Source organism: Pipra filicauda, unplaced genomic scaffold (assembly GCF_003945595.2).
Source record: "Pipra filicauda isolate LSUMZ 115617 unplaced genomic scaffold, ASM394559v2 scaffold170_size1570365_pilon, whole genome shotgun sequence".
Lineage (NCBI taxonomy): Eukaryota > Metazoa > Chordata > Aves > Passeriformes > Pipridae > Pipra > Pipra filicauda.
The window spans coordinates 387,270-411,306 of NW_024104218.1; the positions used below are offsets into that span (position 1 = coordinate 387,270).

Sequence of the window (24,037 nt, forward strand, 5' to 3'; positions counted from 1 at the left end):
CGCCCCGCGCAGGCGCCCTGCCCGCCTTCCCCGCCTGTGGCGGACCCGGACCCGCCGCCGCCGCCGCGTCCCCCCCTCTCCCCTCCCGCGGCCGCGCTCCTCCCTCGCCGCGGAGGAGGCGGCGGCCGCCCCCCTCCTCCTCCTCCTCCTCGTCCTCCTCCCCTTCCCCATCCCCCCGGTAAGTCACCGAGCAGCCCGCGGGCTCCTCTCCGGGCTCCTCTCTCCCGCCTCTCCATCTTCCCGCACCGCCCCGGGGGGGGTTTCTCCCCTCACGGCCGTTGCCCGCGCGCGGCGCCGCCGCCTCCCCTCCCTTCCCTTTCCCTCCGCTCCCCTTCCCCTTCCCGCAGGCGGCGCGCGCGGAGCCCGCCCGGCCCCCCCCCAATACCCCCGCCCTCCAGACCCCCCCCCGCCTTCCAGAATTTGGGATCCCCACACCCCCTTTCCAGAGCGAGGGCGGGCAGGGAAGGGGCGTTCGGGGGCCTGGGAGGAGAGGAGGGGCTGAGGGGTGTTATCGGTACCGCGTGCCTGGTGGCGGGGGATGCGCTGGGATGTGCTGGGAGAACCCCCCCCTTCCCCCGGGAATGGAGCTGCTTCCCACGGGAATGGAGAGACCCTCGGGCATGGAGACCCCCCCCGGGAATGGAGCCCTCCTCCCGCAGGGCCAGGCAGTCGGTTTCCACGCTCTCCCGAGCGCCCAGATTAGCTCCATGTGAAAAGGAGCAGATCCGCGTTAGGAAACTTTAATCTCTCGTCGTGGCCCCCCCAGATTTGCCCGGGGAGGGTGTGGGGTCTCCCTCAGTGGAGATACTCTGGACGCAATCCTGTGCCATGTGCTCTGGGATGGCCCTGCTTAGGCAGGGAGGTGGGAGCAGATGACCCAACCTCGCCCATCCTGGGGTTCTCTGGTCTCCCCTGCCGTGCACAAGGCTGGGTACTGCCCGCAGGCAACTGGTAACGCCCTGGTCTGCGCCCTCCCGGGAAGGAGATGCTTGGAATGCCAGTGGATCCTGAGAGCAAATGCTCTTGCTCCCAAATGTGCTGCCACCAGCAAAAGGAGAGGCAGCAGTGCTGGGATATTGTGAGCGCACTTGGAAGGCAAATCCTGACAGTGCGAGCTGGGGGTGATTCTGATCCTGAGCTGAAATGTAGCTGAGCTGCAGTGGAGATTTGTTCCCTCTGCAGCATCAGCCCTGATTACCAAATCCTGGCACTGCACTCCGTCAGGTTTTGTTACAGAAAGCGAGTGTGGAGGGACTGATCCAAGGCTGCTTCCAGTCAGGGGGAAGTCTTGGGTGTAGAAGGGCATAGCTTGATGGTCAAACTGTTGAGGAGGGAAACATGAGACCAAAATATTTGCATTTTGAGGTGAAAGGAATCTAGCAGGATCTTAAGCTTTGGAAGTGATGGCTAATTTTTGTCTTCGTTGTGGTCTTGTGTCCTCTACCTTAATAAAATAAAAAGGCCTTGGACTGTTCCTTCCATCTTTCATGCAGACTTTTGTATTTACTGTGTACTAAGTGCTTGTTAAAAGTGTTTTGGGTTATGTGATACAGAAACCCTGCCACACCTCAAAGCTATTGTGCGTTATTTCTATTTGGAGTGGGGCAGAGTGGGAAAAAGCTTTCCAAGGAACGATCAAAGGACATGGCTTGGGTTGTTCTTGGCCTTGTACATGAGTAGGTCTGAAGGCCTAAAATACTGCTGTGTTGCTCAACAGATAATAAACAGGGTTTTCATACTTGTTTCTGGCAACCTGCACTTAGACCATTCTCACTCTTCTGGCTGCTGAGCATCTTTTTGACAGCTAATGAGAATATTTTGTTTTCCTTCCAGGTTTTCCTTTCAGTGCGGTTCTCCTCTCCGTGGCAAGAGCTGCCTTTTGAAGCAGCACATTCATTTTCCCCTTCAAGCACCCATAAGTCTCATTTGCCAGCTCCAGAACCATGGCAACAGAAGAAAAGAAGCCAGATGCAGAATCCACCAAAACACAATCTACTCCTTCCTCCTCCACCAATCAGAGCAAGGTGTGTGTGGGGCTCCAAACAATATCCCTGTAAATACACATGGAACTACCTGCATAATGAACAGCCAGGCCACAATTGAGGATTTGAATTCTCATGTAGATTAAGATCTCCCTGTCTCTGCTCCTGCTATTGTGCTGAGGATTTTATGGGAAAAGTGGATGGAGTGTAGGCTCTCCTGTAGTGCTTGGGGTCTTTTCGTCCTAGGGAAGTTCTTGCCTCTTGTCACTCTGAGCGTGACAAAGACAGGTTGTTTGTATCCTTGGAATGCCTGGAGGTGACTGGAGAATCAGTGAATGTGTGATCATAGTTGCAGCGTGGGGAAACAGTTATTCAGGTTCTTTGAAGCCTGCAGATGCTCAAAGGAGATGATATTCTCTTACCATGAAGCCTGTGCAAAGGGTGGAAAGGGTAAAAGTGGGATTTCAGGGGCATGGAGAAGTTGGCCTGTGATTTAATTCATGATAGAGGTGAAAGCTGCAAACACTTAAAAGCGCTGCAAGGATCAATAACCAAGAGTGTTATTTTGAACTGCCAAGCACTTTGTGGTTGGACTGTTGGATTATTCTCAGCTGTTTGTTATTGGCTTGGATGGAATTCATATCAAGGATGGGTTGGTGTTGTGCTTGAATCATTAAGGCCCTGGACAGAAAGGGAACTTGGAATTAGAAGGGAAGAGGAATGTAAATGCTGGAATCTCTGTTGTGGTGAATATCCCCATGATCCATTCCTGTGTGCTGACCAGAGCTGGTCACTGAGATGCTAAATTTGGAATTTAACTCATTCACATGCATTTTTCTTACAGCCTGCTCCAGTAAAACCAAACTATGCTCTGAAGTTCACATTAGCAGGACATACAAAGGCAGTGTCATCAGTCAAGTTTAGTCCTAATGGAGAGTGGCTTGCCAGCTCCTGTAAGTATTGCTTGCTTTTTAACTCATCTCAAACATGCAAACATAAGCCTTGGAGAAGGACCTGTCTTTAGTGTTGCCTCCATCAGGTAGAGAAGGGATATAATGTCATGGTTTTTCTCAAAGGAGTGATACCAAAGCTGTTAGTCTTTGAAATAATCTGATTTGAGCTGTTTAAGTTCTGTTACTTTGAACACTGGGTCTTCTCTGCATTGCCAGGTTGGAGAATCCCATTCAGCTTGCTTTATTGAGCAAATGGGCAAAACCAGGCAGGGTTCTTTCCCTGTGCAAAGGAAACCCTTGAGCTTTTCTGTATTGCTAAAGACATGGCTTAAGCTTTTAATTTAAACTTTGTGTACAGTATCTCCAGGCAAAGCTGAGCTCTGGGAAATAAAGAAGGTGCTTCTGAGCTGTAAGTGTGATACAGAGGACTGGCCATGTGCTTCTGTCCTGTGGTGTTTGGTAGTCACAGCCTTTGGTTACCCCAGTGAAATGCAGAAGGTTGTTATAAATAGTATTTCACTTCTTGCTCTCCTAAGTGATAGAACGAGTCCTCTTCCTGTTAACTTTGGTATTTCATAATATTTTTTTTTTGGTGTTCAACATTTGACAGCTTTCCCTTGAAAATGTGTTTAGATGACCCTCAGTGATCCAGAGAGGATCCATGTATAAGGAAAAGGGCAGTTGAAAAGGGCCACTGGAACATCTTCCAGACGTGGGAATGACTTGGGGCTTTGACTTAACTGCAGACAGCCTCGATAAGACCAGTGCAGTGTGCCACATATAAATCATTCTTATGTTCAAGTGTCCTCATAAGAGTCCCCCTCTCTCTCCTGCCCAGGTTTTCCATCCTCTACATCTGGCAAATATCAACTTTTTTCTCCGGAGTACGTTTTGCAAGTTAGCATGGATAATATGTTTGGGTTTCTGCAGGCATTAATTCATTCCAGCTTGTGGTGTGATTTTAGTTCTTTTTGGGGCAAAAGCCTTTCAGCATTCCCATGGACCAGCACTGTTTTACTAGTGGCAATCTAAAACAAAAGTAGAAACCCAAGTTGTCATGAGAGAAACTAAAGCTGCTGGAGACTCTCTGCATTCCAGGCAGCTTATGTAACCTCAGCTGCTGCAGCCTGGCCTGTAGGAAGCTGTTCTTTACCAATTCCATATCACCTTATTCATGGAGGTCTGCTCAGGGAGGGAGAACTGCCCAGTGTCTGCAGAGATGGAGTTACTGTATTTCCTCCCACCTAGAAGGGGCAGCTCTGCCCGTGCTGTTAATCTCTGAACTGCCACATTGTTTTCCAGCTGCTGACAAACTCATTAAAATTTGGGGAGCGTATGATGGCAAGTTTGAGAAAACAATATCTGGTCATAAACTGGTAAGTGTAAAGGGATTGCTATATGAATTTACTTCTAAAGAATTTTGCTTTCTCCCCCTCCTCCTCCAGAAGTTTCTATTCTGTGTTAGTTTGACTTGTGTAAAAGGCTTGTTCTTCAGTCTTGCTTTGTAGTTCTTTGTTTATACAGTCCTGGAATTGCTGGAGTAATGTTGAGAATATGGGTGAAGTGCAGGCTGATGCTCCCTGCCCAGGCAGCTCCTTTTGTCCCTGAATTTAAGGAGAACCCACCTCAGACATGGGGCAGGGCATTCCTGGGTGAAAATCCACGTAACACTGTGTCCTGTTCCATCTTTCCTTTGTGTGTGGAACAAAATGACTTGCCTTTTAAGGAGACTGAATTTTTCTTGTGGGTTTGCCTACACAAACACAACACTTACTCATTCTGCAAAGTTCTAAAGAAAACACAAACTCCCAAACCCTTTGGTGTTGTTTCTTAAAGTTTCTCAAGCACTGAAGTTTTATGAGCAGAAATGAAGATTTACCAATAGAAAAACCACTAGAATCTTCTTCCCCAGCCTTTGGGGACTCAGACCATAAAGAGCAGCCATTTGTCATGAAGAAAAGCCACTTACTCAGATTAATTTTCATAGCATTCTGTTTATGAATTCCAACAAAGGGGTTTGTGGCCACAGCAAGAACCGTGTGAACAAGTCATTGGTGTTTTCAGAGTATATGGCTCAGCTTAAAATGAACATATGTTAAAGGAGCTCTTAACCCAGTGTAATCACTGAATTCCTGACTCTCAGGGCTGAGTTTTCATTCAGGCTTCAGCTGTGAGTGTAATATGCAGTCTGTGTTTTCCATTTTTCTGTATCGCTGAACAAACAGAGCTGAGAAGAGAATTGTTTTCCTTTGTTTTAGGGAATCTCTGATGTTGCTTGGTCATCAGATTCCAACCTTCTTGTCTCTGCCTCCGATGATAAAACTCTCAAAATATGGGATGTAAGCTCGGTAAGAGCAGGAATTGTTATTTACCTTCATTTTCTCCAACACTGGCTTCTTTACTCATGTTTTTCTGAGAGACAGCCTGATGTGCTTTGATGAGAGGTAGAGTTTTAAGCTCTGGCTCCTCTGCTCTTGGAAAGAGGGGGATGGTTAGGTCTGTTAAACTGCTTGGTCTCCTTAGTAGTCCAAAGGAGACCCAATTTAATTATTGCACATTATCTGCAATAATTAAAAATACGTTGAAATTTTTCTTTCCTGTTTAGTTGTAGCTGGTCCTCTGCCCATCTAAATCTGGGTATAGAGGTGGTTTCTTTATGTCTTGCACAGTGATTAACCTTAATGTGGCTTACCTGAATGCATTTGTGGTGTTGGAGGGTGCTGTACATTTAACTGAAATTTTATTTCAGGGTAAGTGCTTAAAGACATTGAAAGGGCACAGTAACTACGTTTTCTGCTGCAACTTCAACCCTCAGTCAAACCTCATCGTTTCTGGCTCAGTGAGTGATTTATTTATCTTTTTTCCCTTTGTGGAAAGCAAGTACTGCACACTCTGTCACCTGTCACTAAAGGGACAGACAGGTTCTTTAGGCATCCTTGGCAGAATGATGGCAGCACTAAATGATAGTTACAATTACACCTTTATTTTTCTTAACATGTTATTATGATTAATACAGCACACATTTATGATTAGAATGGCACAGGATTTCTACAAGCTGAATCAATGTACTATAATTTATAAATAGTGAATACAGAATTTATAATACAACTGTACTTATAGTTTCTAATCACCTAGACCCTAATTTAACTCAAGTCTGACTTCTAATCACCTGGACCCTCTGCAGAGCAGGTCAGACCTTAGTACATGGTTTGAAAATAATATAAAATGAAAGAATATGAGTCATCCAATCCATTTAAATTCTGTCTTCCCCCACATGCACATCTTGTAGTTAGATGAACTGCTGCCTTTGCCTGGGGACATACTCAAGCCCTCAACCATCCTGAATGTGCAGGTTTCCTACACGGAGAGGAGTTCAGGGAGCTGTTCCCAGTCTGTCATTCCTGCTCTGTGCAGTGCCTGTGTCCTGGGCTTTCTGATCCAGCTGGAGGGAGGCACGTGCCATAGCCAAGCTGTAACATCTTGCATGCCTTGAGTAGGTGCTTCACTAAAACCACCTTGTGCCTTTCTTCCACCTCCAGTTTGACGAAAGCGTGAGGATATGGGATGTGAAAACAGGGAAGTGCCTCAAGACGTTGCCTGCTCATTCTGACCCAGTTTCAGCTGTAAGTGCCTCACAATAAATGAACACACTAACATGCTTGTTTTGTTCAGCAGAGCTCCTGTCCTGCCTCTCTAGAGGAGGGGGTTGTGTTCTGACTGTTACCAAACCCTTACACAGCGTAGAGGCTGGGCTGTGGTCGTTGCTCAGTGGGGATGGAATGAACAGTGTTTTCTCTGAGATCTGTATGGATTTTGGTCCTGGGTGTTAATGTGAATAGACCAGAGGTGTGCCAGTCATACCTGAGGCTGGCAGTCATGCTGGCACACAGATTTGTGGTCTCTTGATGCTCAAGAGAACAACCTGGATGTCTCTTGCCTTCGTGTTTCAACCTATTACCAAAGTCCTGAGCGGGGTTGTTCCCTACACTCTTGTTTGAAACCTCATTCATTTAACAGGTGAAATAAACTCAGAATACAACAATATCCATTCAAATGAAAGAAAAAAAGAGGTGTTCATTTCTTAAATGCTTTTGAAGTGGAGAAAACTGGAAAAAAATTGAGCCTCAGATGTGTTGAATCGTGGCTACAGTAACATGATCATTCTGCCTTGCATAGAAGATATTTCACACTCAAAAATATACCTTAGTAGTGGTAATTCTTTAAAATAGCTGCATTTTGAGGCGTATAAAGGCAATAAATTGACCTTAAAACATAGAAGTGGCTACATAAGAGGTTAAATTCCATGCCCTTAAAATGATAAGGTACAATCCCCAGGCTGGAACCTGCTGATGCTGTCTGAACAGAGTATCTGTGTGCTCATGTGTTCTTAGCTTCTGAAGAAACATGTATTCCATGTCAGTGATGGAGGATAAGGGCTTCAGTGGAACTTAAAGATCAAATGTTTATGGACACCAGTAAAGTTACCGATTTTAATAATTAATATTTAGTTATTAATAACATTATTAATAACATTACAGGTGCATTTCAATCGTGATGGATCCCTGATAGTGTCAAGTAGCTACGATGGACTGTGGTAAGTGATTATTTCTTGTCTGCATCACTCTTCAAACCTTTTGCATTTCAAAAAAAAGACTTTTTTTAAAAAAAAAAAGCCTTTGTATTTGTAATGTTGAAATTGGAACAAAGATTTCAAAACAAATAGTAATGGCTGTTGTGTGTTTTTAATAGTCGAATCTGGGATACAGCATCAGGCCAGTGCTTGAAAACACTGATTGGTAAGTAGAAATATTTCCTGTCTGTGCTCTGTTTTTTGCTGTTGTGCCACAGATATTCTGTTTCAGTGAAACTCTTAACAACAAATTAACGTCAAAAGAAGTTCTCTGCCAGTGAGACAATACAGCTGTGCACTAATAATGCTTTTAATTTTTCTGTAGATGATGACAACCCTCCTGTGTCTTTTGTGAAATTCTCACCAAATGGCAAATACATACTAGCTGCAACTTTGGACAAGTAAGTATTAAAAAAAAAAAAGAGAAAAGCACACAGGCTTTGAGTGTTGGGTATCAGATAATACTTTATTTTGCTGCTCTTTGGCTGGCATAGTAATGCTACTACATGACTTTATATATACTGGATTTCATGGAGGAGAATATGAATGGTATGGCAGTAAAATTGATACTTTGGGGTTAACTAACCCTGCATTCTGAAACCAGGCTAATATGATCCATGTAGACTTTAAGAAAATCTGGTGTGGAGAAATTTTTTTCTGCTGATAAGAAGAAACTGTCAGATTAAAAAAAATCCATAAGAACTAAAATCTTTTGGTTTTCTCTTATTTTTTTTTTTTAGCACTCTTAAACTTTGGGACTACAGCAAAGGAAAGGTAATTCTGTCTCACTATGTAGACTTGGCTAAGCTTATAGGAAAACCTGGATTTCATTTGTGCTTTTTGAACTTGTTTAACATTTTATGAGTACTATAGAAAAAAGTGTTAGTACTTCTTTATTAGAGAGGACACGATTTTAGCAGGGCCTGTTGCAATAGGACTAGGGGTGATGGTTTTAAACTGGAAGAGGGTGGATTTAGACTAGATTTAAGGAAGAAATATTTTACTGTGAGGGTGGGGAGGCCCTGGCACAGGTTGCCCAGAGAAGCTGTGGCTGCCCCATCCCTGGAACTGTCCAAGACCAGGTTGGACAGGGCTTGGAGCAACCTGGGCCAGTGGAAGGTGTCCCTGCCCATGGCAGACCTTTAAAGGTCCCTTCAAACTCAAACTGTTCCATGATTCTCTGGCTAAAGATGCCTTTGAAGAGAAAAGAAATTAAAATATTTGGCCCCCACATAGGCCTGGGACATTAAGTACAGCAATAGTTCTGCATTTTTCTCTTTATGAACAATACATTGCCTTTGATCTCTTTCACTGTGGTAATGGGACAAATTTAGAGCTTTATTTTTTTTGTGTTCTAGGGCAGAGATGCCCTCTGCATCCTCTAGATAAGTGGCAGGGTGGGAAACAAGGCAGATATGTTTAGTCTTTTCTGCCAAGAGTTTGTCCTTGACTGAGAAAACTCCCTCCCAGCTGCATTAATGACTTGTGACTCTTCACTTCCAGTGCCTGAAGACATACACAGGACACAAAAATGAGAAGTACTGCATATTTGCCAATTTCTCTGTTACTGGTGGAAAGGTTGGTGGTTATTTGCTTCTTTATTTTTTACCAGTGTGCCATTTTTACTGCTCTTCTCTGTAGATGAAACAAGTTTGGGGCTGGAAACCTCCTTTGGGGGGTGCTGGTTCACAGGTATCTGTGTCTCTAGGTGGGCCCTCTCTCCCATTGCAGGCTCCCTGACTTTTCCTCTTTTTCCCTTTCATATGATGACAACGAAATGTTTATTGTTACAGATCAGAAAGATTAAAATAACTGTGTTTTCTCTCTGCCCCTCCAGTGGATCGTGTCTGGGTCAGAAGACAACCTGGTTTATATTTGGAACCTTCAGACAAAAGAGATTGTACAGAAATTACAAGGACACACAGGTGTGGAAGGGGATTTTGTGTTTATTGATGGGATGTCCCTCATGTCAGCCTGTAATGAGGGCTTAGCTTGAGCATTTTCTCTCTGATGTTTAGTTTTGACTGTCAGACCCATAAATTTTTGACTGGCTGAAGCTTAATTGAACCCTGGGAGTTTGCTCCTTTTTATGAAGGGGTTTTATGGGCATTGAAAATGTTTTATTCTTTCACTGTGAGAACTTTGACATCAGCTTGCAAAAGAGATTTCCTTGAGGACAGACCTGGTCAAGATATTTAAGTGACTCATAGTGTTAGTGGCTTTGAATTGCCTGTTAACACCTTCCAGAGCTGCAGCTGTCAAGGATAAGGGCTGATGTGGACTGTAAATGTCTGTATTTTTCAGACAGACAGATTCTGCCTGGTCTTGAAGGCAGAGGTGAGATGTCACCTGATGGAGACTTAAGTCTGAGTCTTAAGAAAGAGCAGAGTTTTAACTGTACCAACTAAAAGAGGCTGTGCTGTGGCATCTCAGCGTGCTCAGTCCTTTGCTTTGGGCTGTATTCCATTGTATTTGGGCTGTATTCCATTGATTTAGACTGTGAGTGGGGGCAGTGGCAGCAGGTTTTCATTTTCAGGCCAGTGCAAGGCTCTGAAGTGCTGCCTGAGCATTGACTGGCACGTTGGAAATACTTTACATGACAAGAAAAGACTGACCTGGGTTTTGATGAGCTGGGTGAGACATAAGATATAAGCAGGAACTAGAATCTAAAGAGTTCTTACATTTTGAAACCTGTCAGACACTTTCCAACTACTGCTCTTAATTCTTTCTTACTTGTATTTTCTCTCACAGAGGAGCAACAGTTGTAAAATATTTACAAATAATGCGTTGGATTGTGCTACAAGGAAATAATAACCTGGCTTTGCTGCTTTAATAATAACTTGGCTTTGCTGTTTTAAAAACACAGTAGCAACACATGTTAATTTTCAGAAGTGCCTGCCACGAACCAGACTCCGTTGCTGCAAATAATTGTGGTTTTATATCTTTTTCTTTCTTGCTTAGATGTTGTCATCTCGACAGCCTGTCACCCAACAGAAAACATCATCGCGTCAGCGGCACTAGAAAACGACAAAACAATTAAACTGTGGAAGAGTGACTGTTAAACGTTCCAGGATTGCTTTAGAGACTGTCAGGAAATAAGAAAAAAAAAAAAGTGTTTTTAAAAAAAAAAATTACTTAAAAAAAAAAAAAAACCAACAAAAAAAACAAGCCACCCATAAATCCAGTTTGGCAGGAAACCTGAAGAATATCTGACAAAGTGGTTTCTGTTAGTCTTGGCCCAAAGAGAAGGTCTCAGCTCTGGTAGAGCCGGGCAACGTGGTGGGGAAAAAAAAAATAAAATAAAGATGCAGTGTCTCCTTTTGTTGCCTAATGTTTTGGCAGACAAATGGATCATTCTGACGTCGGGTCAGAAGTGTCAGCCTTGTCTTGGACACCCCAAAGATACTGTACTTTATGGTGGCATTGCTTCTGGGCACTGATGCTGCTTCAGGAAGACCTGCCAGCCTACTTTGTACCAGTAAGTTAAGTCACGAGCCTAGAGATGTGTGGAATTTTTTTAAAATGTCTAATTTTTTTTTTATTTTATTTTTTTTTATTTTTTTTTTGTTTTCCAGAATGTAGGTTCTAGTCTCTTGGGAAGTTTCTGTATTGTTTTAAATAGGAGTACTGCATCTTTAAGGGTGCTTCATTTTAAACACTCAGCTCAAACTTTGTGACCAAATAAAACCATGCAGTTCCAGATTTCCCTCTTCCTGCCCCTGACTTGACTCCTGTGGTGGAATCTCTTACCTTCTGTATAGTTGCTTACCTCTTGTTACGTGTGTTTAATAGATGCTGTTCTAGAGCAAAGTTACAGTTCTTCTGTTAACCATTAAAATGAATCCTGCTTGTAGTTGTTCTCAGCATACTTTAATTTTTTTTTTTTTTCCTCTTCTGGTTCTAAAGCAATGCTCACAGAACACTGTAAAGTTATTTCAATGTAAAAAGAAACAAACCCCCCCAGACTTTTGTATCTTGGAAATCCATCGTATGAAGCTGTATTGCTAATGGCATGACTCTGTATCTATCGCAGCGTTGGTATTTCTTTCCCTTTTTGTCATACCCATGTGGTATTTACACATTCAAAACAAAACAAAAATACCATATGCCATAATAAAAAGGTGGGATTTTATGTGTATGTTTGTGGTAAGTGTGCTAATGTGAAGTGTCTGTGTCCATAAAGCTCCCCTTAAAAGCACCTTTTGAGGGAAGTGTTTCTGTAGCAGCTCCAGTGAGGGAGGAGGAGGAACAGCAACATGGTGTTTTACATCAGTTGTGGAGAAAAAGAGGAACACAGGTCAAAATTTGTTTATTAAGAGGATTCAAGTGAAGGTGTCCTCAGCAGAGACATTAGTACAACCCCTCACAGAGGGCTTTAGCCAAGGGGAAAGGAGTCTGGCTGCCCTCTCCTTGCAGGCTGAGCAGGGATCCAGGATTTAGCTTGTGCTGGTTAAGAAATGCACGGAGGCACAAGTTTATTGCACCCAAAGGGTTCTGCTGGAAGAGGATGTTTTGTTCCTGGTGAAGCAAAGACCAATTCTTTTGGTATTGACCTCATGCTTGGTAATAACACAAAATCAATTACAGTACAGACCTCTGTAGTGCTGCCCCGAGGCTGCCTGCCTTTGCCCTGAGAGAAAAAGAGCTGTGAGACATGAGGTATAGCTTTTCTTTTTAAAATATAAAAATAGAGTTCATGTTGAGCTGGTGCTAAAATGGCTATTAATAATATCCTTGGCTTTTGAAGCTTTTCATTACCACCAGGAAGGGACACTGTGTGTCTAGACTTGGTGAGCGTCACTGCTAAAATAATTGATCCATGATTTTTTTTCAGTCTTCTTGCAGGCCAATGAAACTTTTCAATGCAAGGTGGGGCTGTGCTGCTTTACAGGGTGGAGAAGAGGGTATTTTACTCCAGCAGAGCATTTTAATGTAGATTCAGAAATATTTTCTGGCACAGTACTTCTCGTGTCTCTGTGTGTGAGTGGCTTTGCCCAGCTGTGCTATGGCTTTCTCTGCCCTCTGAGCCAAAGAGCTATGGAGAAGGGAGATGATTTTCCTGCTATCAAGAGGAAATCTCTTGAACAGCAGGGCTAGTGGAGCCCTGATGTAAAGGATCTGCTGGAAAGCTGTTCTTTGTAAAGGTTATGTTTAAATCCTTAATATCCCACCTGGGATTAATGCTGGGGCCTATTGGCATGAGCTCTACTTAGCTGTAATTATATGCAGCCTGGCGTGGCCGTGGTGGTTTGAGGGCCGGGATCACCTAAAGCAGAGCACTGAAAAGAAGGTTTGTAGATGGGCTGTAGTAAGGGAGGTGTTTGGTGCGGGCTGAGAGGGGACGGAGCACATTGCAGCGTGCTAAGGGAGGGCCAGCTCTTTCTTTGGCTCTCTGGTTTTCTGGGCGCGTTTGGTCCGAGGGAAAAGGAGAAGCTGGGTGACAAAAGCTGCTGCCGGGTTTTTTAAGGTCCGCCCCTCCAAAAAGAACGAGCCGAAAAACATGGTTAGATGCCACGAAGTAGGTGGCAGTGCCTTAACCGTATGTGTGTTGCATAGGCCACTAGGACCTCTTCCATCCTTATCAAGGGGAGTGCTAACCTTCTCTCCTTTCATACAACACGACAGCAACGTGGCTGCCGTCGCTATTTAAACCTTCAGCAAGCCACTTCTATGTAGAACAGAGTGAGGAGATATTCGTGTTTTCTTTCATGTCAGTTTGACATTTCTAACTATTACCCATATTATATATTTAGTCTGATTCCACTACGGCTAAAAATTCCCTGAAAACCCAGGCAAAAATCTCACAAACGCGCGCGTTCTCCTACCTTCTTAATGTATTCATCGCTCCCAGCCAATCAGAGCGCAGCAGCCGATCGAGTCTCTTTGACTGCCCCCTGGCGGGCGGGCGTGCTCCCAGTCACCGGGCCCGTTTGGGGGGCGGCACTTCTGCTTCCGGAGGGCGGGCCCCGGGTGCGCGGGTTCGAGTCCCGCCTCGGAGGGGGCGGAGTGCGGGGCGGTGCCGCCGAGCGCTCCCAGCCGCCCGCCCGCGGGATGAACTCCCAGAGGGATTTGCCGGCGGACCCGCCTAATCTGCGCAGGGTTCAGCTGCCCCGCAGGTTTAAATTGGGAGCAGGAGTGTCCCGCGAGATTTGCTGATAGAATCTCCCGGAGCCGAGGGAAGGAGGCCTGTTCCCGGCGTGTTCCCGCCGCCCCGGGAGGTTAAATCTCTCCGAATTCCATCAGAGCTAATGACGAGTTACAGGTTCCAGACGTGGAAGCGGTCGAAGAGGTTGGGTTGGGTTTTTTTTCCCTTTTCTCAAGGCCTTTCTCCTCTGCATCCCAGAGGAATAAAACGAGACAAACATCTGGCTAAATCAGCGCCGCATCTCCTCAAACCGGCGCTGGGAGTTGATGTTCCTACTGGGATTCCCCCCCCCCCCCGCATCCCACTGGCGGTCCCACCGACCCCAGGTTCACTGCACCGTGACATCCCTCGGCCCCACCGAGTCCCGCAGACCTTCCCGCTCGGTTCCCGGCAGGAAGGACCAGCCGGTGCCCTGTGCCGCTGTCAGAGGAGCCGCTTTGCCGGGTGAGGCTGCGGAGCCAGGTGCAGTGCCCAGAGGTGTGCGTGGCCCCGGCCCCGCCAGCTGTGCAACATCTGCCGCATCACAGCGTCACAGAGTGGTTTGGGTTGGAAGGGACTTTACAGCTCATCCCATTCCCGCCCCCTGCCATGGGCAGGGACACCTTCCACTAGACCAGATTGCTCCAAGCCCAGTCCAAGCTGGCCTTGGACACTTCCACGGATGCTACATTGCTGCTGCAGAGCCCAGGCTGTTCCTGGCCGCCCCTTCCAGATACTGATGAGTTTATTAAGGAATTAAAAATTAGTTTCCCTTCCTTATTGAATGCTCTGATTTATGCATGCGTTGAAATCAATCCCATTTCCTGCGTTTTATCCCTTCTCCTCCAGGCTTTCAGGCTTTACTGTGTCAGACATTTGTTACAGTCACATTGTTTTGAGGCAAGCGAGACACGGTGGGTGGTTTAGGAGATTTGAATACATGAGCTGCATTACTTGGGTGCATCTCCCAGGTGCCAATTGCCCTTCCTGAGCTGTAGATGCCCCTACTTGGACCCGTTTGTGCTATTTCTTGGTGAAATATTGATAAGGATGCGTGCTAATGAAGATGCTGTCGGAGATTAGGTCCAAGCCTGCCTGTCTGGGAGCTGTGTCTGGCAGAGGAGGTGCCCAGTGGGCTGGGGTGCCCAGGGTGGGGGATTTCAGGTGCTGCTAGCAGGCAGTTGCTGGATGAGCTACATAAGCAGCTTATTTTGTCATTTTAATTTTTTAATCCCATGCGTTCGGTCGCGCTCTGTTATTAGTAAGCATTAGCTCTCCAAGTCTCATTAGCTCCGCTGAGAGCTGAGGCTTTGCCTGTGGGGACAGTGGTGGAGGAGCCAACAGGGGTCTGGGGGCCTGATCCTGCAGCTGGTGACATCCGTGGTGTCCCATGTGGATGTGGGTCCAACCCTGGCCCCATAGAGCTGTCACAGCTCAGTCCTCTCCTCCACTGCACCCCCATCCCCTTCCCAAGCCCCTGGCAGCCCCAGCTCCCTCCAGAGCCAATCCAAGCCTGGGGCTGGCTCTGTTTGGTCTCTCCCTGCTTTATTAAGGCAACTATTTTTTTGTCTGTAAATACACACACTACATTCAAACCTTCTCTCTCCTCCAGGTTTTCCCTTTAACCCCACGGCCATCCCCAGGGCTGTACTTTGTTAGAGGATCTCAAGTCTCGGATTTAAAATTAGTTGACTGCTTCTCTTTAATAAAATTATTCCTGCCCTCTTTAAATAGCACAATATGTCACAGAAAGCCGGTGGGTCCGTTCATGAAGATGAGGCAGCTCAGAGAGGAAAAAGAGATGGAAAAAAAAAAAAAAAAGTAAAACCATACATCTCCCCAAACCCCTTCTGCCTAATCCAACTGAATTAGAGGATTTCGAAGTGGATTTAAAACTAAATCTTGATTAGGGAGAATTTCTCTCCAAGAGCTGCTGCACGGTGGTATTAATGGGAAGTGATCGTGGACAGAGGAAATAGGACAGAAATAACTGAGGGTAGCACATACGCACTCAGGTCTGTGCATGAACTGAAAGAATCAGAGAATTTCTCAAGAGGAAAAGGGAGAAATTAAGCATCGACATAAGGAGACTGGGTGCCACGGGGCTGGCTGGAGAAGCTTGGAGCAGCCAGAGCCCTGCTGCACCGACGGCATTTCCCTCTATCCCGGCGGAGAGGTTTGCAGGTGAAGAGGAGGCGACGAGCACGGCTGGGAAAAAGAGCTCGGAGGAGAGGAAACCTCTGCCCGCTCCCCCAGACCCCGGTGTTCGTCCTCTGAGCCCTGGGTGGACTCCAGGAGCTGACCCCCATGCTCTGCAGACACATGCCTGGAGGTGCCCATGGGATCCTGTCTCTGATGACCGTGGTGTTCGTCCTTCCAGAGGGTAAGTGCTGCTGTTCCCGGGGTGTGGTGTGTACCCCATGCTTTGGAGTCCGGTTTGCATCCTCCCTAAACCCTGGTTGTTCAGGTGTGTTTTATCCTCGGGATGAATTTGGGGGTGTTACTGCCCTAAGCGGTACAGCTGTGTGTTGGTGGTTTTAGGACAGAGCTGAAATCATCATGATTTGTACAAAAGGGCAGTGTGGCAGAATTTGGGATCTCCTGGACTCTCCTTCCCTGGTCTGGCCAGGGCAGGGACTCCCCTCACCATGCCTGGTGGTGTGAGGGTCTCACCCACCTCCCAAAAACCTTGTGGGAGCAGAGGAGGCTGGGATTGGGAAGGGGTCTGGGTCAGCCTTTGGAAGTGAGGAAAGGTAATGGCAGCAATAAGTGCAACCTGATCCATCAACACAGAGGTTGCCTTAAACTCTGTGGTCAGTGTAAATTAATATTGTTGGAGACCTTTTTTTTTCCTTTTTTTTTCCTCCCTTTTTTTTCTTTTTTGAGAAACCTGAGAAATGGCTTAATTCCCAATCTAGCAAATCTCAGGCACAGTTTCTGACCCTGCAGGGAAGGACTGAGCTGCCGCCAGTGCAAGTGTGCAAAGCCCTGGGGACACACTGAGGCCACTGTCCCGGGGTCACAGTGCTCTGAACGAGGATTTCTCTTCTGTTTTCGAGCTGGTTTGCCTCCCTGATAGAACCTGTGATAAAATCAGGACTGTGTTCAGGGAGAAAACCAAACCATTCTGATGAAACCATCCCTCTGGAGTGAGTGCCTCCGGCATGGGCACAGCTAAACTGGAGAAATTTGGTGAAAAAGGGAAAAGCCGTTTCTGAGTGCAACCGAGCCCTTACACAGTGTTCGTTGTGAGGTTTCACCTGCTCTTAACACCCCCTGTTTCAAAGCTCCCTTGTTCCCACTGTTTGATCCCAGCGCAAATCTCCGGCTAATCTCTGATTTTGTACTGACCTCTAGTGGGAGATGATTCCGTATTTTTGAGCCCACCGGGTAAACAAGTGACGGGCAGCTCCGGGCTCTTGGCTCAGCGCTTAATGCGACTTGGCAAGGCAGGGAGCGCTGCGAAGCCGTCGTTAGAGAGCAGCTCAGAACGAGTTGAAGCATTTCCACACCCCACCCCCCCCCCCCCGGAAAAATCCAGCTGTGTTTCTTACGGTTCTTGTTTAGTGTCTGGACTCCAGTGCTATGGCTGCAACATCGTGGTTGGCACCAAAAACGTGGACATGGGGTGCTCTAACCCCGAGGTGATCACCTGCTCCCAGTCCCACCAGGGCTTCAAGCACCGGTTCTGCATTAAGACAGAGAGCGGTGAGTCCACCCGTGGGGCAGCAGGGTGGAGCTGGTGATGCTCACACCCCAAATCCACCCTCGCAGCCCCCAAGCAGGGCCTGCCCCCGGTGGAAAGCTGGCAGAGCATCCCCCTCCACCCTGCTCGTCGCCCTGACGTCCCGCCCTGTTGCTTGCTTTGCAGTGGTCCTGGGCATCCTGCTGACCAGCGGCTGTGCCACCTCCCGCCACTGCCAGCAGCAGGAGCTGCCGGGCGTCCGCATCCACTGCTGCGACACCGACCTCTGCAACGGCTCCCCCAGAGCCCCCCGGCCTCCCCCCGGCCTCGCGGGCGGCCACCTCCTGCTGCCCTGCGTCCTTGCTGCCCTGCTCCTCTCCTGAGCCCCCCGGGGCTTGAGGGGATGCGGGATCCTGGTGGGATGGGTGCTGGGAGCAGGGATGTCCCCATCGCTGCTCCTGCGGGCGGGCAGGACGCCCTCCTCTCCCCTTTCCTCAATAAAATGTGCCGAATGTTTTGCCCTGGGAAGGTTTCGGTGATGCCCGGCGGCAGCGCTGCATCCCGGGGAGGATCGGGGATGGTCCTGCGGGTTCGGGGGGATCGGGGTACCCGCAGCAGCCTGGGGATGGGGAGCGCAGGGTCATGGGGGTATATCCATGTTCCCGCCGGGATGGAGAGCGCAGCCGAGCCCGGCTCTTCCCACGAGAGGGCATCCGCGGCCCTCACTCCGCATCCCGGCCACCGCGGGGGCTTCGGGATGCAGGGATGGAGCACCCACGCAGGGCAGCATCCCCAGCGGGATGGGTGGGCGATGGGGTGGGAGAACAGGGGCCCGAGTGAAATGAATTGGTTTTTTTCAGGCAGTATCCCGGTCGAAGAGGCCAAACGGGAGTTTTAAGGGAAAAATCCCATCCCGTACGGATCGGAGCCCAAGTGGCTCGTCCAAGGTCATCGCGGGGGTTTGCGGCAGAGCTGGGAATTAAACGCGTGTGTCTCAAGAGCCAGCCCTGTGCTTTTATCACCAGGGAAACAGCATAAACCTCCCTGTGAGAAATGGATGAAATGTTTTGATTCTATTTTTTTTCTTTAGATTAAAAAAAAAATAATGCAGAAGAGCTTTTCCATGCAAAACATCAGCTTTTGATGACATTTCTCAGATGTGTCAGAAAACAAGCCAAAACTCTTCTAAAAATATTATCTGAGGCACCTTCCCAGCAGAAGCACTTTGGGATTGATAGAAAACATGTTCAGATTCTGAAGATTCAAAATAAAAGGAAATAAGAAAACAAATCCTGTAAGAAAAATGACAAGACCTGCAACACTAACCAATTCCCCCCTTTTTTTCCCCCCTTAAAACGTTCCTTATGATTTTCAGGGGAGCAGGAAACATTTCCTTGGCAGCTGGAGTTATTCTCGCTACTGGTTATTTATCTGCCTGGGCGAGTGCTGTGCTGAGCTGTTGCAAAACCTCCACAGCATCAGCCTGCTCCAATATAAATTCCCATTTATTGGGCGAGGATTGGGATGGGCTCCCAGTGGAGGTGGTGACCGGGGGGGGTCCTGCTGTGGCACGGGCCACTTTGCCACGCAGCAGCATTTTGGGGAGGAGCGAGGGGTGGCTGTGGTCCCTCCATCCCTCCGTCCCTCCATCCCGGTCCGTGTGCCTCCGGCGGGTGATGCTGCTGCCCCCGCTCTGCCCCCCTTGCCCGGCTCGAGCCATCCATCTTGCACCGTGTAAGAGCCCTGTTGCAATTAAGTAGGCTGAAGTGCTCCTGAACTCTTTAACCTTTGCCCTGGGATTGCTCCTTTTGCCCCGGGGCTGTGGATCAGCTCCATTGCACTCTCCAAACAGTGCCTGCTACTTAGCTGACATTTCTTTCTCCTGCTGGATCCTATTAGCACCCTGAGGTTGAAAATGCTACTTTGGAGTGTTGTAAGGAATGTGATTTATACTGGAAAGTAGTGGCAATCTATCTTTCCCTATACACACACTGCACATGAGGCTGGAGAGCTAAATCCACATCGCCTGAACAAACAGCGCCCGGGGATAATTGTTGAGGAGGCTTCAGACACGGAGCAGGGAGAGGAGCCTGGGTGGGACGGCACCGGGGCCAGGGAATGCTGAGCTTGGGGCAGGCAGGCGGCAGCAGGGCTGTGCAGGAAACCCGCTCCCCATTGGGATCCCATCCCCACACCAGTGCAAACTGGTGCTGGATAACGCTGGTTTCCCAACAGTGCTGAAGACCTGGTTAGGGGCTGCCTGGGCTGGTTGCAAGGGCTCTGGTTGTGTGATCCATCGTGTCCATCCTTCACCGTTGATCCTGTGTCCAGGGAAGACCAGAGCTGAGCAGAACTCGCACTGGTTTGCCTGCATGTGAGTACATATCGTGGATAATGCAATCTGCATGGGAAGCAGATGGAAATAAGAATTGAATGGTGCCTGAAGGAGGGCTGATTAGCCTTTATCAGATATGACACGCTAACCACTGAGGCTCCTTGCTGAAATACCGGGTTAAAATCTCTGCAGTGTCAAATTTCATCCTCCTAAGCAAAGAGACACTTTCCATAGTGTTTGTGTGAATCTTCTGGATAAGCCCTGGAGACTGAAACCGTCTCAGCTTCATCTGGGCATTAAAAGTCCCACCCACATGTTTAAAAAAAGCCCCAAACCCAGAAACGCAAAAGCTGACATTTACTCTAAAATGTCTTTTTCTTCCTGCATCGCTGCGTGGCATCCCGTGTGAGCCCCTGCCTTCTCCTTGCTGGAGCAGGGCTGGAGGCATCCTCCTGGGCATTCCCACCGACTGCCATTCCTCCTGGAAGCTGAGGGATTATTTTGCACACGCAAAAGTGTGCGCACGAGCACGCACACGGACACTGGCACAGTGTTTTCTGGGAGGAAAACCAACTAAAAAATAAAACCCAAAAACCCAACCCTAAGCAGCCTCTGTGTCAAAAGCCCTTTTATAAAAGCCTCAGTAGCTGAAGAATTGCCATTGTTTCGGTCTCCAGTGAGTGCTAGTCTTAAAATATTTCCAGCTCAGAGCAGGCTTTGACATTCTGCCCAGACCCATGAGAGGGAACAAACACGAGTTCAGAAATGTTTCTACAAGGCACAGATCCTTCTCCTTTTTGGAGAATCACGTTCAGCATCTTACATCCTGTGGCTACGTCCCCCCAAAGTGGAGGAAACACCACAAAACACCCCCGAAAGCAAGGAGGGGGGAATTTCTTGGGGCTCCCCATAAGGCAGGGAGAGCTGGGCTGGCTTTCACACCAAGGTGCTGGTGTTTTACTTTTTGTGCTTTTTTACTCAGCCTTTCCCTCATGAGCATCAAAACCACTGTTTTTCCCCCAGAAAATGCTTGAATGCCGATGGCTGTGCAGACCTAACTCCCCATCCCGCTGGATGCCAGCAGATGGTCCAAAAGTGCAGGCTGTGTAGACTCTGGAAATCAAAGAAGACGGAAAGTTTGCGGTGATATTCATCCCCCTTTAGCCTTTTTTTGTGTGTTCACCAGTGATGCTGGGAGTGACAGAGTTTGGATTTGGGAGCAGGAAGATCTCAGTGCTTCGCTATCTCTATGGAAGGACATGAAAGGGATGGACCATGGTACATGGAACCATAGAATGGTTTGGGTTGGAAGGGACCTTAAAGATCATCTCATTCCAGCCTCCCTGCCATGGGCATGCACTTGCTCCATGTGGTGGTAGGAGGACCCCAGGACAATGACTTGGTGGGAAGTCACAGCACAGCTCCTTGGCCAGTGTTCATGGTTTATCACTCTTCCCTTTTCCATCACGTAAAATGAGGAGAGGAGCTGAGATGTAACTTATGCTTCTGCCAAGGCCGCTCCTCACCTTCTTGCAAACAACTTTCTGGCAGAAAAGTGGTGCAGAAAACTGCCAGAGCTCTGCAGGCAATTGAGAACTTTGAGGCTGCCCTGGGGTCTGCATGAAGTGGGTGCCCAGGGCTGCTTCAGGAATGCTTCCAAGAGGCTGGATGCTCCGGAGAACATGAGCTAACCTGAGCTTATCTCAGCTCCAAGCACTCCTCATGTTGGATAAAGGGCAGTGTTTACTTAAGAACAATGTGGGGTTAAAATTTAGTAAGTCCTTGTGCAACTCTTTATGGAGAGGCAGCAAGGACAAATAAACATCTCTCAAAACACAGTCAGTACTCAGGCTCACTGTTTAATTCATCCTCCGGAAATGCATCTTGTTTATAGCCATTCATTGCAGGGGCTCGGAACAGCAGGGGTTTGATCCACTCCAAATTTCAGGCAAAATAATATGATCCTCCTTTTTCTCTTGTTTGTTCTTAGTAGAGAACACAAGGTCAAATCTTCAACTAGTGCAAAGTTTGCCCTGAACTACTGAATATTTTTTTATTTGAGAAAGTTTTTCCTCTGGTGTCTCTCCCTTTTCAGGCCTCCCCCTCCCTTCAGCTCGCCAGCTTAGGGGGAGCCCAAGGTGCCAGAGGATTTGGGTTTCCTCCTTGAGTGATAAGGGCTTCTAGGAGGAATTTAAGCTGGGTGGCCAAACCAGCTTCCAAGGCTGAAAGTTAGGATGCCTCTTATCTACTCCACTCCCATGGAGAGACAAGCAGCAGAGCAATCATGTGTGGGAGATCCACAGCTCCCTCGATGCTGCAGTGGGGCCCCACAGAGAAATCCCCTGCTCTGTGAGCTGGTCCAGCCCCATCCATTCCATAAAGACGAGCGGGACCAGTGCCAGCTTTATTGACAGAAGGCCATGAACTGGGTCATGCTGCCCATCTCCCCTCCCAGCACCAGGCTCTCCTCATGCACGGACACACAGGGAGCGTGTTGCTCAGGGGGATGTACCGGGCACCGTGTCCGTACTGGTCTGGGAGCTGCACACACACACTGGCTGTGCTCAAATGAGCCCAAAGCCTCAAAGCAATGCTCTTCTTCTCTAGGATGACAGCCAAGGCTGCCCTCTGCCAAGGGCTGGGCACTGAGGGGGCTGGATGGAGGGAGAAGGGGGGATCCTTGTTCAATTGGTGGCAGTGCCGGAGCCAGCGATGTGCCTGACCTACATACAACCCAGAGCCCTCCAAGCACAATTGATCCATTGGAAAGAGAGAAACCACAGTGTGGGGGAGGGCCTGTCCCACTGCATCCAACCAGCATGGCCCCCTGGTCAGATGGGAGCTGGTGGAACCATGGCCATGTTGTGGTGTCTAAGCACGGCAGCATTTTGTCCTCCTTGCTGGACACCGTGTGCATCCCACAGCTGCAGCATCCCTCCCTTGCACCCTGCATGCTCAACAGCCCTGGCACAGAGCAACCTGCCCCATGGACACATATTTTGGGATGTTCTCCTCTGGCAGACCTGCAATGGGCTTCTGGGAGGGAGAAGAATTGGGTCGTACGTGCCCTTGGGACACCTCTAAGCAGTGCACACAAGGATTTGGCTGCTAAGAAGTCAAAAGGTGTGCTCTTTGGCTCAGAAGCTCGATTCACATCTCCTTGTGGAGCCTGCTAATGGATCATCAGTGGATTTGAGCGTCCTTCCTCGCAGGTGTCTGGTTTTTCTAGCTTGGAATCACACCCTTCAGCCTTTTCCTTCGACTCGGTGGTTTGAGCATCTCACACCCTTGGGCCACTCTCGCTGACCTCACAGGCTCTGGTGCAAAGGATGGATGTGTCTGTCACAGTTTGCTCTTTGATGTCCTTCAGTACAGTGGCTTGGGAGCATGACAGGAATACAACAGCAAACAACAGGAGCACTGTGGTGCCAGGTGATTTTCCCCCCACTCTGACTCCCCAAATTCTTATTAATTAAGAGCTAGGGGGGAATAAAAATACCATCTTGTGACACAGTGGGCCTAATCCTGCAGTCTGCCTCTCCCCAGGCATGAGGACACACTCCCTCATCTGACTGCTGGTGGCTTTAGCCAGTGAGTGTTGATCTGGGGGAGGATGGATGAACACCCAGAGGGAGAGACCACAGCACTGGCAGCAGCACATGGAGAGAGCCAAGTGATGGACAAGAGGATGTGTCCTTGCAGTGGGTAACTCTTTTGGGAAAAAAGCCAGGTCTTCTGGGTGTCAGAGTCATGTCCCTCCCCTTAAGTTGTCTTCTCTGTTAGTGCTGCCTCCACGGAGCAGCAGACTTGATCTCTGACGGTAATTACTGAGCCTCGTTAAACACAAGAAAACAAACGCAGTGTGGAAAAAAGGAAAAAAATAAGGCAAGTTAAAAGGTGGGCAGAGCCTGGCATTGCCTCTTCCCGGCGGTGGCTCCGGGGAAAGCACCGTGCCAAGTTTCAGTTTTACAGGGCAGAAATGAATCACGGCAAACTGCTGACGGAGCCTCGGCCGCCGTCAAACACCAACTGCTCGGGGATAAAGGGAACGCGCCGCTGGCCCCCCTCCCGCCGTCTGGGCGCTCGGCTGCTAATTAGTAAATAAGGGATAATCCGATCAATTAAGTGCTCAGCCTGCAGAGGAGGGCAGGCACACCTCTGCCGGAGAGGTGGCAGGGCGGGGGCACAGTGTAGGGCTTGGGACGGCTCCGGGGATGTGGGGGGATAGCGGGGGACGCTGGGGGTCTTTGCCATAGGATGCTCCCTGAAAACCGAGCTCTCTCAGGGGGGCAGTTCTCCCTCTCTGGAGAACTCGTGGTTAATTGGGA

At 48.3% G+C, this 24,037-nt stretch overlaps 3 protein-coding genes and 1 non-coding gene across 6 annotated transcripts in view; 2 read left to right on the forward strand and 2 right to left on the reverse strand.

Annotated features, from left to right (window-relative positions):
* The window catches only part of BRD3 (bromodomain containing 3), a 45,429-nt gene extending 45,158 nt beyond the window's left edge, over positions 1–271 (reverse strand). For both annotated transcript variants that reach the window (XM_027731657.2, XM_027731658.2), the window contains exon 1: positions 188–271. The gene's annotated coding sequence lies outside the window, so the exon portion shown is untranslated. The remainder of the gene's footprint in view (positions 1–187) is intronic.
* On the forward strand, positions 87–11,703 carry WDR5 (WD repeat domain 5). The gene is made up of 14 exons (XM_027731663.2): positions 87–178; positions 1,834–2,024; positions 2,827–2,935; positions 4,238–4,311; positions 5,194–5,283; positions 5,685–5,774; positions 6,475–6,558; positions 7,474–7,529; positions 7,685–7,731; positions 7,891–7,966; positions 8,306–8,339; positions 9,069–9,143; positions 9,403–9,490; positions 10,527–11,703. The coding sequence occupies exons 2-14, from the start codon at positions 1,944–1,946 to the stop codon at positions 10,625–10,627; spliced, it is 1,005 nt and encodes a 334-aa protein (XP_027587464.1). The 5' UTR covers positions 87–178; positions 1,834–1,943; the 3' UTR covers positions 10,628–11,703.
* A 1,354-nt stretch (positions 11,704–13,057) lies between these two features.
* LOC113993502 lies at positions 13,058–13,185 on the reverse strand. Its single transcript, XR_003542650.1, has one exon. It is a non-coding gene; the product is annotated as a U6atac minor spliceosomal RNA (small nuclear RNA).
* A 518-nt stretch (positions 13,186–13,703) lies between these two features.
* Positions 13,704–18,432, forward strand: LOC113993483 (ly6/PLAUR domain-containing protein 1-like). Of its 2 annotated transcripts, XM_027731694.2 has the most exons (4): positions 13,704–13,854; positions 15,302–16,072; positions 17,257–17,397; positions 17,561–18,432. In XM_027731694.2, the coding sequence occupies exons 2-4, from the start codon at positions 15,997–15,999 to the stop codon at positions 17,755–17,757; spliced, it is 414 nt and encodes a 137-aa protein (XP_027587495.1). In that variant the 5' UTR covers positions 13,704–13,854; positions 15,302–15,996; the 3' UTR covers positions 17,758–18,432. The 2 variants fall into 2 exon arrangements, with proteins under 2 accessions (XP_027587495.1, XP_039235540.1); XM_039379606.1 differs by lacking the exon at positions 13,704–13,854 and having other exon boundaries at positions 15,177–16,072.
* The last annotated feature ends 5,605 nt before the right edge of the window (positions 18,433–24,037 follow it).